General features: G+C 36.6%; 2 protein-coding genes across 2 annotated transcripts in view; one reads left to right on the plus strand and one right to left on the minus strand.

Moving 5' to 3' along the window:
* The window catches only part of LOC124829769 (Protein kinase superfamily protein), a 28,154-nt gene extending 14,343 nt beyond the window's left edge, over window positions 1–13,811 (minus strand). The window contains exons 1-13 of the mRNA XM_047303332.2: window positions 13,281–13,811; window positions 12,554–12,598; window positions 11,728–11,766; window positions 10,797–10,967; window positions 10,516–10,668; window positions 10,212–10,247; window positions 2,951–2,994; window positions 1,715–1,805; window positions 1,274–1,315; window positions 1,051–1,159; window positions 767–881; window positions 630–679; window positions 430–508 (exon numbers count right to left, since the gene is read on the minus strand). Of these exons, the coding sequence (XP_047159288.1) occupies window positions 430–508; window positions 630–679; window positions 767–881; window positions 1,051–1,159; window positions 1,274–1,315; window positions 1,715–1,805; window positions 2,951–2,994; window positions 10,212–10,247; window positions 10,516–10,668; window positions 10,797–10,967; window positions 11,728–11,766; window positions 12,554–12,598; window positions 13,281–13,631 (1,325 nt within the window). The 5' untranslated portion in view covers window positions 13,632–13,811. The remainder of the gene's footprint in view (window positions 1–429; window positions 509–629; window positions 680–766; window positions 882–1,050; window positions 1,160–1,273; window positions 1,316–1,714; window positions 1,806–2,950; window positions 2,995–10,211; window positions 10,248–10,515; window positions 10,669–10,796; window positions 10,968–11,727; window positions 11,767–12,553; window positions 12,599–13,280) is intronic.
* Window positions 7,957–10,204, plus strand: LOC148200477 (uncharacterized). The gene has a single exon (XM_088113482.1). It carries the CDS (start codon window positions 8,711–8,713, stop codon window positions 9,146–9,148), a length of 438 nt encoding a protein of 145 aa, XP_087969608.1. The 5' UTR covers window positions 7,957–8,710; the 3' UTR covers window positions 9,149–10,204.
* Window positions 13,812–15,484: the final 1,673 nt, after the last annotated feature.

The raw sequence follows: 15,484 nt of genomic DNA on the forward strand, positions 1-15,484 counted from the left end.
AGAAATCTTCCTTATGTGTTTAGCATACACATAGGGTAGTTTATTTATAATGTAAGATAAGGGTTAAACCTTAAATACAGAATGGGCTGAGCCCAATTAACATAAACACACAACTTAACATCTAACACTTATATTCTCCTACAGTCATGAATTATGGTTTTCTGAGTTCAAAATATTTATTTATATTATAATTTAGTACATTGCATCAGTATAGCCTGTTGGATTTGAGTTAAAAAATTGTTTAAACCACAGTTTGCAATTTGAAATAAGTATTGGCCATAAATATCCCTTTTACAGACAACTTTGCAATCTAGATGATATTTGTTAGTATATTGAAAATCAGCAATATGCAGACCGTCCATATAAATATGAATATGGTAGATTCAACAATTATATATCTAATGCGTCAACCATTAACAAAGAGCTTACATGGTGGTTCCTAAGTTTCCTAAAAGGTCTCCAAAGCTGATATTACGAACTCCTTTGGCAACAGCATTTTGGAAGACCCCTATCAAGAACAGATGCAAGTGACAAAATTAACAATTATAATCTCTACAAAGAGGAACATTACCTACAGCATAGTCACAACACAACTGTCTAAAATTCAATTAAACAACAAAGCAAAAAACCTGTCAAAGCCTTTGTAACAGCTTCTTTGTCTGCAGTTGCTGGAAGAAGCCTGATAAAATTTACAAGCATTGATATCTTACTTCAATAAGAATAGTCACTTTAATAACTTCAAGGGAACATAAATAAATATAAATACCCAAGAGTGACAAAGTCCTTAGCCAATGCATCAAAATCACGGTTTACAAGATGTAAACAAGCTTCCATGAATCCATCGCGTAATTCTTGCGTGAACTCACCTGTCATACCAAAATCTAGAGCAGAAGAAGAGAAAGAATACACCATTAAATCAAAGAAATGATCTATTGATTCGAAGAATTTGGCTTGTTTCTATCATTAAATCTCTGAAATAAGACAAATTTGTTTAAGCATTAACCAAAAAGCCAAAGGATTTGAAATATTAAATACTTAATCTTCAATTACCCAAATAAGCTAATTTGCCATCATATGTTCGAAGAAGATTTCCTGGGTGTGGATCTGCATGATAGAACCCACACTCAAGAAGTTGATTGAATGAGCAATAAACTCCTACCTAATCATCAACAAGAAATACAAAACATGATTAGCATGGTAATGCAAAATCTAAGAATTTTACAGATTAGAAAATATAGAATAACGTGCTTTTGATACTAGTTTCATAAATGACCTCAATCAAGTAGAGATCCTTCACTTCAGACAACTTTTTCCCCTGCAATACATAGACTATAGTAAGATAATAAATCGGCCGAGGTCTAAATTGTTTTAGTAGGCAACAAAATAGAATATGTAAAGAAACAATTGCCCCACGTGCCTTAACTTGTTTTCAAGGGAGACACACTTGAGGCATATATCCAAGAACTAAATGTCAAAACTTGAAATGCACATCACATCATTTAGGAAGGAGTTGACAATATAACCATTTCTCTAGGTACGTATCAAGTGTTCATGCCCAAGTCATCACAAAAGGATATTTAGGATATTTCCTAATGGCAAAGTTGCTCATCTCATTCACAGAGATATGTAATAAAATTAACTATGTATCTTATTTATACAAATACTGAACTATTATAGCCAGAATACAGCAAACAGATGACAAATCATAAAATACCTCAATCCACTCCATAACTAGGACCTTGCGAGTTGTGTATTCCATATACATTAAAGGAACCACCACATCTTGTATGGAACCATATAAATTCCTGTATACACAGAACAGATAAGCAATCAATAACCATAGTAATGGCTAAATAAAAAAACAAGAGGTACATCAAATTTGCATCGCTAGGAAAGACTTCCATTGGGAAAAACCAAGTCTCGTGCTGACTAGAATTAGTGCTAAGTTAGTGTATAAAAGAGGGGGCAACCCTAATCCTATGAACTGGCTTTTACGGATGAATTACCCACATTTTAAGATGGCATCAGACCTGTTATTGGTTTACTAAGTATATTATTATGCACCAAACCCAACAGTGATAGGATATAATAGGTGCAGGATAGAAGTAAACTTATTAGGAATTAGTTGTTAGTTGGTTAGTTAGTTGGGGGCCTTTATAAGAAGGCAGGGAGGTCTTGTGTCAGAAGGAGCTTTTGATATTAGTTGTGTACAGGAGGTTGTTCCTGTGGAGGGAGAGTGCTCCCTTGAGAGTTGGGTGTGTTTTCTTGATTGCTACCTGAACCAACTAACAACTAATTCCTAATATGTTTATTTCTATCCTGCACCCATTATATCCTATCACATTATATCCTATCAAACAATGTTGAGTGTAAGAGAATATATTAAGAAAAACTCTAGTTGCACATTGACTATAGATAATGCCAACACAATGCATATAATTGGAGGCATCCCTTATCCTATGAGCTAACTTTTAAGGGTTCAGGTAGGCCCAAACCCACAGTCTAAGAGCTTATGTAATCATGCTAAAACCAAACTCCTGCAATACCTTTGATCATTTCATCTTCCTAAACCAGAAATCAATATCAAGAGAATAAAATAGAAAAGAGAAAAAAGAGTTTCAACTTATGACACCAAATTTGAGTAGAATATGCGCTAACGTCTATAATTATGACAAGAACCAGACCTTAATCACGTGCTTTCAGACCATACATCAAAATACAATTCAGGAAATACAGTCAAAGTGAAGAGAAAATTATGAGGCCATTTATTAAGAGATAGGATACAAGAGAGCAAGCTTTTGTAGCAATCATTCTGACACATTGCTGAGTTAGCAAATTAATTGTAACAGAATGGGAATTAAACTGAAAAGCAAAGTCAACTATTTTCTCTAATAATACAAACTGAGACCATAAGTAATCTTTTTCAAAAGTCTCATTCACATTCACTTACCTGAACTTGATACCATTGCTTGCTTCGTTATTGTAGTCCATCTCCTGCATTCAAGGTGATTTACCTGTATTCAATTTGAATTTCTAAGAGTTTTATTTTTGAAACATTATATATGAAAATAATAGGTTGATATCATTTTGCCTTACAAATCAATATTAGAAATATAAAAAATATCTAAAGATATTAATTAAGAATATTTTAAAGTAATTAGATGATCTCTTAGGATTTATTTTTCTTTTATATTTTGATTTATTTCCTAATTCAATTAGGATCTTCAAAATTATAAGAAAATCTTATTAGAACTAGATTTATTAGAATATGTTGTAAATAGAGGATTATTAGGATAAAAATATCATCAATATCTTCATAGTGATTAAAAGTGTTAGAATGAGATCAGTTGTTACAGATTTCTAAGGAATTAGGTGTTACATAATTTGGGTTTGTAAGCTTCAATAGTCTCTCTGGTTTGAAGCAATCTGCTTGGCTTCGTTTGGTCATTTTAGTTCAATCTTGATACAATTTGGCATGACCAGGTGTGAGGTTGATCATTTTGTCTTTTCTTTTCACTCCTCTTCTGGCAAGTGCGTTTACCTTGTTGTTTATGTTGATCACAGGTGACAATGAGACTGGGATTCGACAACTCAAAGAGCATCTTTTACAGCAGTTTCATACTAAAAATTTAACCCTCTAAAATATTTTTTAGGCATTGAAGTTGCTTAATCTGCTTCTAGAATTGTCATTAATCAACAACATAAGTATGCCCTAGACATTATTACGGAAACTACAATACTTGATTTTCATCCTTGTGATACTCCTATGGATCCCAATATCAAGCTTCTTCCAGGTCAGGGGGAGCCGTTGAAAAACCTGTAAAGATATTGTCGCCTGGTAGGCAGACTCAACTATCTCTCACTATGACCAGACTTGACATCACTTTTGCGATTAGTATGGTAAGCCAATTTCTGAATGCACCTTGTGATAGCCATTGGGATGTTGTGACACGTATTCTTTGATACATAAAAAATGCTCCAGAACGAGAATTATTGTATGAAGACAAAGGCAGCTAAGATCACTTGTTACTCTGATGCGGATTGTGTGGATCACCATCAGATAGAAGATCCAATCCTAGGTACTGTGTTTTTATTGGAGGAAACCTTATCTCATGGAGAAAGAAGAAGCAAGAAGCAAAATATAGTTACTTGATCTAGTGTAGAAGCAGAATATTGTGCTATGGCAGCAACTACTTGTGAGCTTATGTGGCTTAGGCAACTACTTCTACAACTAAAACTAGAAGACATCCACGAAGCAAGGCTTATTTGTGACAATCAAGTTGCACTTTACATTGCATCAAACCCGATTTTCCACAAAAGAACCAAACACATTGAAATTGATTGTCACTTTGTTAGAGAAAAGGTGCTCTCTAGAGAAATCACTATTAATTTTGTCAACTCTAGCAATCAATTCGCTGACATGTTCAACAAGTCCCTTAGAGGCCCTCGGATTGAGTACATTTGTAACAAGCTTGGTATATATGACATATATGCTCTAGCTTGAGGGAGAGTGTTAGAATGCAATTAGCTATTACAGGTTTCTAGAGAATTAGGCATTACATAATTTAGGAAATTAGGATGATTGATTCCTAATTATTAAGAGTATTTATTATAATTGATTTTGTATTATGCTATAAATACATGTTGTGTGTGGTCTGCACTAGACACAATTCATTCAGAACATATACAATTCTATAAAATGAAAACATCTTTAGAGTTTTCCTATTTATTTCAATATATTTTTATTTCCTTGTTTTAAAGAGTTTGATTATTGCATATAAAGGTGATGAGAATGTAACTACTGTGATTGTAATCAACAAAATAGTTCTTTATTTTCTGCCATAGTTCAAATTGGTATCAGAGTTCCCAATCTTGGGAGTCCGATTGCCACAACTATATAAAAAGTTGCCACTATCCATCATAAGCCAGCAAACAACATCAAAAGCACGGACAAGTTTCCAAATCATTACAGAAGACTTCAACATCAATCATTCAACCTCATTAAATTCTTGTTCACTCATTAGTTTACCAAATAGTCTGTTGGGTCTTTCAAATGTGATATATGCCAACTGTAAAAGCCTCATCGTGCCTTCTATCCCATATGTGGTAAAAGAAGTGTTGAGACTTTTAGAATAAATAGTCTTCAATACGATTTATTGTAAGGTGCTATGTGCTTTGTATCAGACCTAGTTCCTAGATGTATCTCTTCGAATTCTCTTCATTTCACTCTCATAAGTTGTATACTAGAAAATGATTTTTAGCAATATCATATAATTTAATAATTGTCATCAGCTTGTGTGGAAAAGTAAGACTAATTTATTATTCTCAATCATAAAAAATACATTCTGATACCCTCTATTTGTAGTAATCTAATTCTCCTAAAAAGGAAAATGGGAAACTAGGAAAGTAAAAATAAAATAAAAGATTATATATCTATTTCCTCTAATTAGGAAGATTCTAAAGATATTATCTCAAATTACAACACTGCCCCTCAAGCTGGATCATACAAGATTGTATGAACCAAGCTTGGAGTAGTCAAACTCAATTGTAGAGAACGTCAATAAACCAAATTGGACAGCAATGGACAAAAGCGAACTAGCACAATGAAACTTCAACTTGGACAGCAATGGACGAGGGCGAACTAGCACCATGAAACTTCAACTTGGACAGCAATGGACGAGAGAGATTTCCATCAAAAATGGATGATGACTTGCAACAGCAAACAACAACAAACTACAAGAACAGATGAAGGGCCTCCAATGGCGAACAACAACAAACTGCAGGGACTGGATTGCCATCAATAGTGGCGAACAACAACAAAACTTCAAGAACATGATTTCCATGAGTAACATAAGGGAGGCCTTCAAAGGCTAACAGCCACTGTTAGGTACCTAGGTTTGGAACCTAACAAGAACACACTCAGAAGATAGAAAGAACAATGAAATAATGGGTTTTTGTATTGAAATTGAGAACGATGTACATTGATAGCGCTAATGGAAGCCTAATCCCCCTCTTAGCCCTAACGGAGGCCTAATCCCCCTCTTCTAGTCAAAGTCCAGATCTACAAAATAATACTCAATGATGCCCTTGACAACATAACAGGGTCTTATTTATACAATTTCTCCCTCTAATAGCCTAACAAACTTTCCCGCTCTTTACTTCTATCCTAAACACATTACCCATTATACCCTTACCACCCTATATCCTAACATTACACCCCGCTGCAGAACAACCTTGTCCTCAAGGTTGGAGCCGAAAAGCTTGGTCTCTTGACTCCTCTTCATCATCTTGTTATCTCTCGCTCCCCCTAGCAACCTTACAAAATTCCCTGCCCTTTTAATTCATCATTTACCGTTCGGTATTAGCAACCTTATACCGTTCGGTATTATTATAGACATCGTTCGGTGCTTCACTCTTATTCCCCTACCGTTTTGACTCCATTCCCTTCGGTACTCTTCTTCCCATTTCCTTACCGTTTGGTACTCTTCGGGGTCAGGGGGCTTGGGTGGTGGTCGAAATGAGAGACCGAATTTATGGGACCATTTTCGTGTCTTCATTATTTCCTTGAAGGTGAGGAGCATATTTTTCTTCCCTGGAAAATAGCTTCTTTTACCGTTCGATTCTCTTCTCCCTATCTTTATACCGCTCGACTTGCTTTCCCATGCTTTTCTACTGTTCGGTTCCTTCCTCCTGCCTTCAACCGTTCGGTTCATGTTGGTTTTCTTCCTCTGCTCATCCCCCAATCTCACCTGGTACGGTTGGGTATCCTCCATGGGTAAGCCCTGTTCCTCTACCAGACCCTTGCCTATGAAATTAATCAAACCCATTCGGCCCTCTATCAAACCGTGTGGCTTCATCGTTTTTGGTTGAGTGAGGTCTCCAACCGAGAAAGCGGACAACTCCATCTGCTTCCGGTCTAATTCTGTCTTAGCTACCTCAGTCTCCACCTCTTCATCCTCCCCCAAAATAACCATCCCTAGACTCCTTTCTGGGCATTGATGGCCTTGACCAAACGGTCCCCCAAACCTGACACACCTTCCCTTCTCTCTCCGTTTTTGGAATTCTGAGTACGGCAGATTCGGGGTGTTCCATATTGACCCCACCTTCTTGACGGCTTCCGATCGACCTGGGTGATTGGCCCATGTTACCGCTCGTCTTCTCCTGTTGATATCGTTCGGTTGAACCTTGTTGTCGTGGTGATTGTCCTCGGACCGCTCGGCCACTCCCAATCGGCCTGGACTATATCAATCGGCCTCGAACCGTGTCACCTCACCGCTCGTTCATCCCCAAGACGACTGGTCTTCTATTTTCTCAGACTGCTCGGCAACGACCGATCGGCATGGGCTATAGCACTTGTCCTTGGACCGTTCGGCGACTCTCTGGAACTCCTCAACATCCCTTGCGATCCGCATGGCCACCATCCATTCTTGTGGGTCATGTTGTCGGACTTGACTTCGAATGTCCTCTTTCAATCCCGCAAGAAAATACCCTAACAGCTGCTCGTCCGACACCCTCTTCGTTCAACCCGCCAATATCTTGAAGTATTGTACATACTCGTCCACCGTCGCCGTCTGTCTCAATGTCGTCAACCGCTCAACAATGGTTCCAAACCTTATCACCAGGGCTTCCTTCAAACCATCCCATGAACGATTCTTGGCTTTCTCCTTCCAAGCTCTGACCCAGTAGCCAGCGCTGGCTACTGGGTCAGAGCTTGGAAGGAGAAAGCCAAGAATCGTTCATGGGATGGTTTGAAGGAAGCCCTGGTGATAAGGTTTGGAACCATTGTTGAGCGGTTGACGGCATTGAGACAGACGGGGACGATGGACGAGTATGTACAATACTTCAAGATATTGGTCGGTCGAACGAAGAGGGTACCGGACGAGCAGCTATTGGGATATTTTCTTGTGGGATTGAAAGAGGACATCCGGAATCAAGTCCGACAACATGAACCGCAGGAATGGATGGTGGCAATGCGGATCGCAAGGGATGTTGAGGAGTTCCAGAGAGTTGCCGAACGGTCTGAGGACAAGTGTTATAGCCCATACCGATCGGGAGTGGTCGAGCAGTCTAAGGCCATAGAAGACCAATTGTCTGGGGGACGAACGTGCGGTGAGGTGACACGGTCCGAGACCAATTGCTATAAACCAAGCAGATCGAAAGTTGCCGAGCGGTCTGAGGACAAGTGCTACAGCCCATGCCGATCGAGAGTGGCCGAGCGGTCCGAGGCCATAGAAGACAAGTCGTCTTGGGGACGAACGAACGGTGAGGTGACACGGTTCGAGGCCGATCGCTATAACCCAGGCCGATCGAGAGTTACCGATCGAGAGTTACCGAACGGTCGGAGGCCAAGCGCTATAGCCCAGGTCGATTGAGAGTGGCCGAGCGGTCGGTCAGATCCGAACAAGAGAAGACTGCTGGACCCAACGGGAGAGGCTTGACGAAGCCGAACGGGCTAGCACTACAAGCTGCGAACCCGAGAGGACTGAAGGAACCGAACGGTCCGGAAACGAACGGGAAAGAACTGCCGAATCCGAACGTGAAAGGACAGAGGAACCGAATGATCTTACATTTATAGTCAAAGGCCGAATGGTTTTACACTCAAAACGATCTCCTAGTCATTGGCCGAACGGTCTTACAGTTACATTCAAAGGCCGAACGGTCTTACAGTCCAAACAATCTCAGTAATTGGCCGAACGGGCTTACAATTAGAATGAAGGCTAAGGAGGGAAAGGTGGATGGAAGAATCAATGGTCGGGAGAGAAGGATGGATTTTGTGAAGAGGTGGACCAGCGAACAAAAGAAGGGCCTTGCCGTTCGTGAGGAACCTGCAGACGGGAGAGAACTTTTTGAAGCTTTGAAAGACATCGAAGACCATTTCTTCAAGGATTATAATTCTGGAAAAGAGGTGACCAGAATGTTGGAAGCTAATAAAATCCAAGAAGAATGGAAGTCATTGGAGGAGGAATTGCCACCACCCAAACCTCCAGACCTGAGTTGGAGGGCAATTGCCAGAGGGTTCCATTCATATGAGTACACGATGATGAAGAGGAGCCATGAGATCAAGTCTCCCGTTTCCAACCTTGAGGACAAGGTTGTTCGGCAGCGGGGTGTAATGTTAGGGATGGAGAGTTTACGAGTGAAGGAATAAAACATTAAATGCCCAACTGCCTTAACTGCCTTAGCAGTTAGGAAGAGCGGGGTTATTGGTTGAATAAATAGCAAATAATCAATTGTAGTGGGGGGTGGATTGTTTGATTGTAGTCTAACAGGGTTTGTCATCCTGAGGAGGGAGGTTAGGCTCTCTAGAGGGAGGTTATGCTCCCAAACCCAGTCCTTGTAAAGAGATTCGTTTACGGTGAATAATAGCAAAACTCATTCTTTCATTTTTGTTTCTATCTTTTGAGTGTTTTCTTGTTAGGTTCCAAACCCAGGAACCTAACAGAAACTGATAGGATAATGATTGTATATGTTAGGAGGATACCTATAAAAGAAATAGGTTGCTAAGGGGGTTGGTGAGTTAGGGAAAGGTTTCTGGTGGAAGCCTTTATATAATTGAAGGGGCCTGTTGTGAAGGGAGTTTTTGGATGTTTGCTAGGAGTTTGGACAGGATCTTTTCTATCTTGTGTGAGGGGATGCTGAGTCCTTGGATAATCTTTTGTGTGTATCAATTGAATAGAATCAATAACACAAGGTATTTTCAATGTATTCTCCAACCCCATTACGTTTCTTTGGTTCCTTCAAGTAAGAAACCTAACAGAAAAAGTGTTGACTTGGATTTTAACTTCAATTACAACCACAACTTAGAGATAAAAGCTTCAGATATATTGAGGGCCATTTGGTTTGAGAAAATGCTCTATGTTTTCATCTTCTATTTTCAATTTTAGTTACAAAAATCATTTAGTTTTCAGGTTTATTTCTGTTTCAATAAGTTTGTATAAGAAATAGTGAAAACAATTTCATATTATTGTGTAATATACTGATAGATACCTAAGAAGAGAATAATAGGGGCCTTGTAACGCTAAAGAAGAAAGGACTTTCTAGATTAATGAAGCAGGATTAGCAACAAAGGACACTTCCTTGATCCAGAAAATCCTTTTCTCTTTACACTTTCTAGCCCTCATTCATATTCTTCTTAGTTCTCTACCAAATGCAATCACGCATGCTCTATCTAGAACATCATTATGGTGAAAATACAAGAAAACAATGCATACCCGGAAAAGGCTTGATGCCCACTCATCAACAAGTGCCTGCATATATAGGAATCCATGCTTAATAAACCAATGCAATATAGAACTTCAAAATAACAAACACATGCAGATAGATACAAGATTGAAGGATACAATAAAGGCAATATGAACTATGCCTCACTACCCTCCAAAACTGAGTTCACAGAAAAATAATAACTCCATATCGACTGATCTAGAAGTTGAGGCATCAGTATAACCATTTTGGTGTTAATAGAATCAAAATTCTTACATTCCATAAATTAAACTTAGTCTTATACTACAACTTCACCTGAAGATCTGTATTAAATTTGCCAGCTCTCCGAACCAATCCAGCCATGACACGCAGGATTAATATGTCAAGGGAAATTGCTGCTTGAACTCCTGGTCTTTGGACTTTAACAGCAACAACCTGTCCTGATTTGCGAAGCCTAGCTTGATAAACCTATGCTTCACAGACAGGTATTCCATGTTTAAGAAAACAAAATCTAAAATTAAGAAATACATACACATTCACAGAATATCTGCAATCGTTAGAAAAAAAAGGTTGCCAAAATGGCCAAATAAATGAACCTGCCCAAGGGATGCTGCAGCTACAGGCTCAGGTGAAATCTCAGAGAAAAGTTCTACCAAAGATAAACCAAGTTCTTGTTCTATCATACTAAACGCAACTTCAGAGGAAAATGGATTTATTCGATCTTGTAGCAATGAGAGTTCATCTAGATATGATGGTGGTATCAAATCCTACAAGGAAAACTTCGTTCAAATTGCATATCTTAATGACAGTCACTGTAAATTAAAGTGACTGATATTAACAGAAAATGAGCATAAAATTACAGTTCAACATAATTCTCATGTACAAATTAGAAACTGCATTTAAATACTAAATCTTAATTGGTAAACAAATTTGGAATACAATAATAATATTCAAATAATTGACAGAATATAACACCTGTTCAATTCACAAACCTGTAAATCAACCACATCTAACACAAGATCAGATCATCATATGTAATATTTTTAGGTATCTGTGTTTAAGGCCTATATTCAATATTGAGAAGGTTTGAACTACAAAAAACTTGGGAAACCGGCATTCTAAATGTTTAATTAACTTTCGCTTAATTCTATTTTATTTTCACATTCCCCTTATGTGTGTCCTAAAGGAACTGAAAATATACCCAATGAAAGAAAAAAAGCATCCTTAATGATGTTACATTGCATGTAGTCTTCATCATCAGTGGTAAAAATTAATAGGAATCTTGGCTGCTGGTTATGCTGTGTATAGTTTTAATAGTCTTAAACTGCATAATGAGGATGGAAGTCTAACGCTTTATCGCCAACAAGTAAAACCCAGTTTTCATTAAATTCCTTCACCTATAGTCCTCTTTTAAGTGGCAATTGAAATCTAATAACAGGAAAGAGTTAGAAGAAGGGTCACAGAGATGAGAAAAAACAAAAAGAACACGGACATAAGTTTTAATGTGACAGATAAAAATAAACTTACAGCACGAGATGATATAGCCTGGGCAATTTTGATATATGCCTGCAAGAAAGTAATATAAAATAGCAATTAAGACATAAGATATTTTGGCTTATGGTCATGCTGATTTAACAAAAACAAATACTAAAGTAAATTATTATTCATCTTATGCATCAATATAGTATTCATCTATTGTGTCATTAGTAATATTCAAGACTCACTTTAGTCTTTAAAGTCTATATTCCCCCTATACCAACCTAGAATAGGGAAATTTTTCCATACCGAAGAGGATGGAGTAGGAGATGAAGGGAACTTATGGAGATTCCCGGACATTTTAAAGTACTGTTGAGGTGTCACAACAGATAGCTCTAGGATAGAAAAAAAAAAGTTCAAATTTATCAGATTTAAGTAAGCACAGTTCAAATGACATTATCAGAAAGACCTCCTAGTTTAGAGGAGCAATATCTAGGAATTAAAAGATTTGATTCATTCAGTCCGACTATTGAACAAGTTACAAGAGAAAAAAATAAGATTCCGAAGAAAGATAAAGATAAAAGATGGGACAGAGAGGGGAAAAAGGGATGTGGGAAATTATGGTAAAGAACAATTTGTTAACCCAAAAAGCTGAGGACAAAAAATCCATGAAAAAAATAATAAAAACAGATAGGAAACAAATTCACAACTACTGTCACAAAATTTATCAATCTGGAAGAATGAATAGGTCAATAGCATCAATGACCCTTGCCATTACGCCCTTTCTCAATCCAAAAATGCCAAAGTTCAAAGACAAAAATGGCAAGTTAAAGAAAAAAAAATCAACCCTACTAAAAAAATAACCAGCATTACATACCGGCCCAAGCTCTACCAATATTTTCCTTAGCTCTGCAGCTCTAACCTGCAAAACGAAAGAACAAATAAATAAATAAAAGTATTTTTTTCCAATACAAGTCACAAATAAAATATCTCAAGAATCTTCACTTAGGCCTTATCTGAATATACTTCTTTGTAAACACTTACAAGAAAAGAAAATAAGAAGATAGAACTAAATAAATTTTTACCATAAACTACAATCAAATTTTGCACTCAACATTTATAAAAGCTCTACTATAACTTATTATGAGAGAAGTTCAATTCATTTTATGTTTTTTTCTACTCTATAACTGCATATGAAAAGTTACTCTAAACATAGTCTTATTCCATAAGTTTCAAAAAGAAACCTCCACCGTAAAAAAATATGCTCAATTCCAGCAACAAAAACCAGTTCATACAAAGTTTGTTAAGATCTGAATTTTAAGTCTATCTCAACTTCACAACTTCACAACAGTTTATAAGATAAAATTTGCACTCATTTATATATTCTAAATTGGCTTTATATCTAATTTTACATCCTTTTATACACTCTAAATTTCGCCTATCTCTAGTTGAGGTAATACTTTCACTAAGTCCTACTTTATCACTATAACAACACACCATTTCTTATAAATTTGTATAAAATTCATTACTCCAATAAATGAAAAAACGAAACCACAACCTCCGAACGTGAATTCACAAGCACAACAAAAAGAGCGTTACGAAACCTGAAACATTGTCTCGGAGCGGTCCAAGAGGGTGTCGATGTAACGCAGACCAAACCACTTCCCGAACGCGAGCCCGGTCTGTACCAACCGGCGAGCCACAAGTAGAGGCTTCCGCCCATAAATGGCTGCGATTTTCGGAATCCGGTACTCCGCCAGCGAATCCGCCTCTGTCGCGCTCAGCTCGAACAGGTACCCCGACTTCGCGGTGAACTCGTCGCCGCCGGAGGCCGCGGCAGCGCACTGGACGGCGCGGCGGGGAGCGAAGTGCCTCCGACGAGGACGAAACCGAAGCGAACGGTTCGAAATGAGAGAGGGAAAGGGAGAAAGAGAAAGCACGGGATGGAGTAACATGCTTTCTCTCGTTTGGATTGTTTGTTTGTATTCACAGTTTCAGAGTTCGAGCCGTTCGTTGTTGTGGTTGGAGTGGAGACTGGAAGAATTTTGCATGCAAACTTGGTTTGATGTTTGGTAGTGTCAATATGTACTGAGATATGCAGTTTTGGGATTTTGGTGACCTCAAGTTTCTTTTCTTTTTCTACTTAACGTTTCTCTTGTGGTCATTGTGATTTCTTCGAGTTTATCCATACAAACCGAAGTATCATACCATTTCTTTATTTTCTGGAAAGAAAAATAAAAAGATAGTGTGATATGATATCCAAAGGGTTTGATCAACTATCTCTGATAAGCTGTCTTATTTTATTTTCTTTGTTCACGTTTTTCTATTGAGGACTTTAATAAAAAAATTTATTAGAAAAAATGAAGAATTCAAAATTAACTTAAAGATTAAAATTATGATTGCATAAAACTCAATTTTACATTTATTATAAAATAAATAAACTTATTTAATTTTAAGTTTTTATAGATTTTAATATTTTTATTAAAAAATTCAATATATTGAATATATTTTATAATTTTAAATTTATTTGTTTTTTATTTTTGTTATGAATGGGGTTATATGTTCACTATTTTGATCGTAATTACATCCATATCACGAAATATATAAAAAAGGCTTAATTACCTACTTAGTCCCCATGTTAGGAGGTAATTTTCTGTTTAGTACCCGGTTTTAAAAATGTAGGCATTTGGTACCTATGTTTTGAAATTTGTATCAATTCAATCCTATCCAGTTAACGGCATTATAATTGATGCGAGAAATTAAGGACGTTAATGAAGATGCATTCAAACATTTGATAGCTATTCCACTCAGGCTATCATTAACGTCCTTAATTTTCTCGCATCAATTATAACGCCGTTAACTGGATAGGATTGAATTGATACAAATTTTAAAACATAGGTACCAAATGTCTACATTTTTAAAACTGGGTACTAAACAGAAAATTACCTCCTAACATGGGGACTAAGTAGGTAATTAAGCCTATAAAAAACTTTTCATAAGTTTTACTCTTTCCAATTTAATTTTTGTAAAACAAATTATTATTATATTAAGTGTTAAGAAAATTTACATTTTTCAATTGAGTTTTCGTTATTGATTGAAATAATTTCACTGTTTGATTTTGCAATTTTAAGTAAAATATTATGAATTTGGACAAATAAGAAAAATAAGATTTTGAATTGTTGCTATATATGTGTGATTAATTGATAGTTGGACGCTCATTAATTCATAATAATCTAACTCTGACGCTAAAAATAGTGAATTCAAAAAATCATTTTAATTAAAAGTTTAATTACGATTAATGATGATTGAATCATCTTAATCAAAAGTCAAATACAAAAATTATACACAGATGTACAAGATAAGATGATAAGTTACGTATTTATTATCTTGTTCTCGAAATCGAATTAAATTTTACATTTGACCACAAGTAAAAAAAGGTATTATTGACGACCAAAATTTATGAGAAAGGTTAAAAATTTGTTCCTAATGGTTTTTTTTTGAGAAATTATCGACAGACTTAAATTCGTTGATAATATTGTAGTCGATAATATTTATAGGTAAAATTCATTGATAAATATAGCTAAAATTACTAACGGACAAATTCGTCAGTAAAATCTGTCAGTAATTACTGACAAAAAAATTTAGCGGTAAATTTGTCGGTAAACATCGCGATTTAGTTCATCTTCTTCCTCTTTCCTCCTTCATCTGTTTTATTTTTTTTTTCATTTTCATGAAATTCGTCACTAACAAAGCATCACGCGAATAACTAGTTCATTTCCAAACAACCAAACAATTAATTCATTTCCAA

This window comes from Vigna umbellata, chromosome 4 (genome assembly GCF_029865625.1).
Source record: "Vigna umbellata cultivar VRB3 chromosome 4, Vumbellata_1.0, whole genome shotgun sequence".
Taxonomy (NCBI): Eukaryota; Viridiplantae; Streptophyta; class Magnoliopsida; order Fabales; family Fabaceae; genus Vigna; species Vigna umbellata.

Bases quoted from the DNA above. Each gene is read 5' to 3' on its own strand.
- LOC148200477 (XM_088113482.1), top strand. From the start codon at position 8,711: ATGAAGGCTAAGGAGGGAAAGGTGGATGGAAGAATCAATGGTCGGGAG.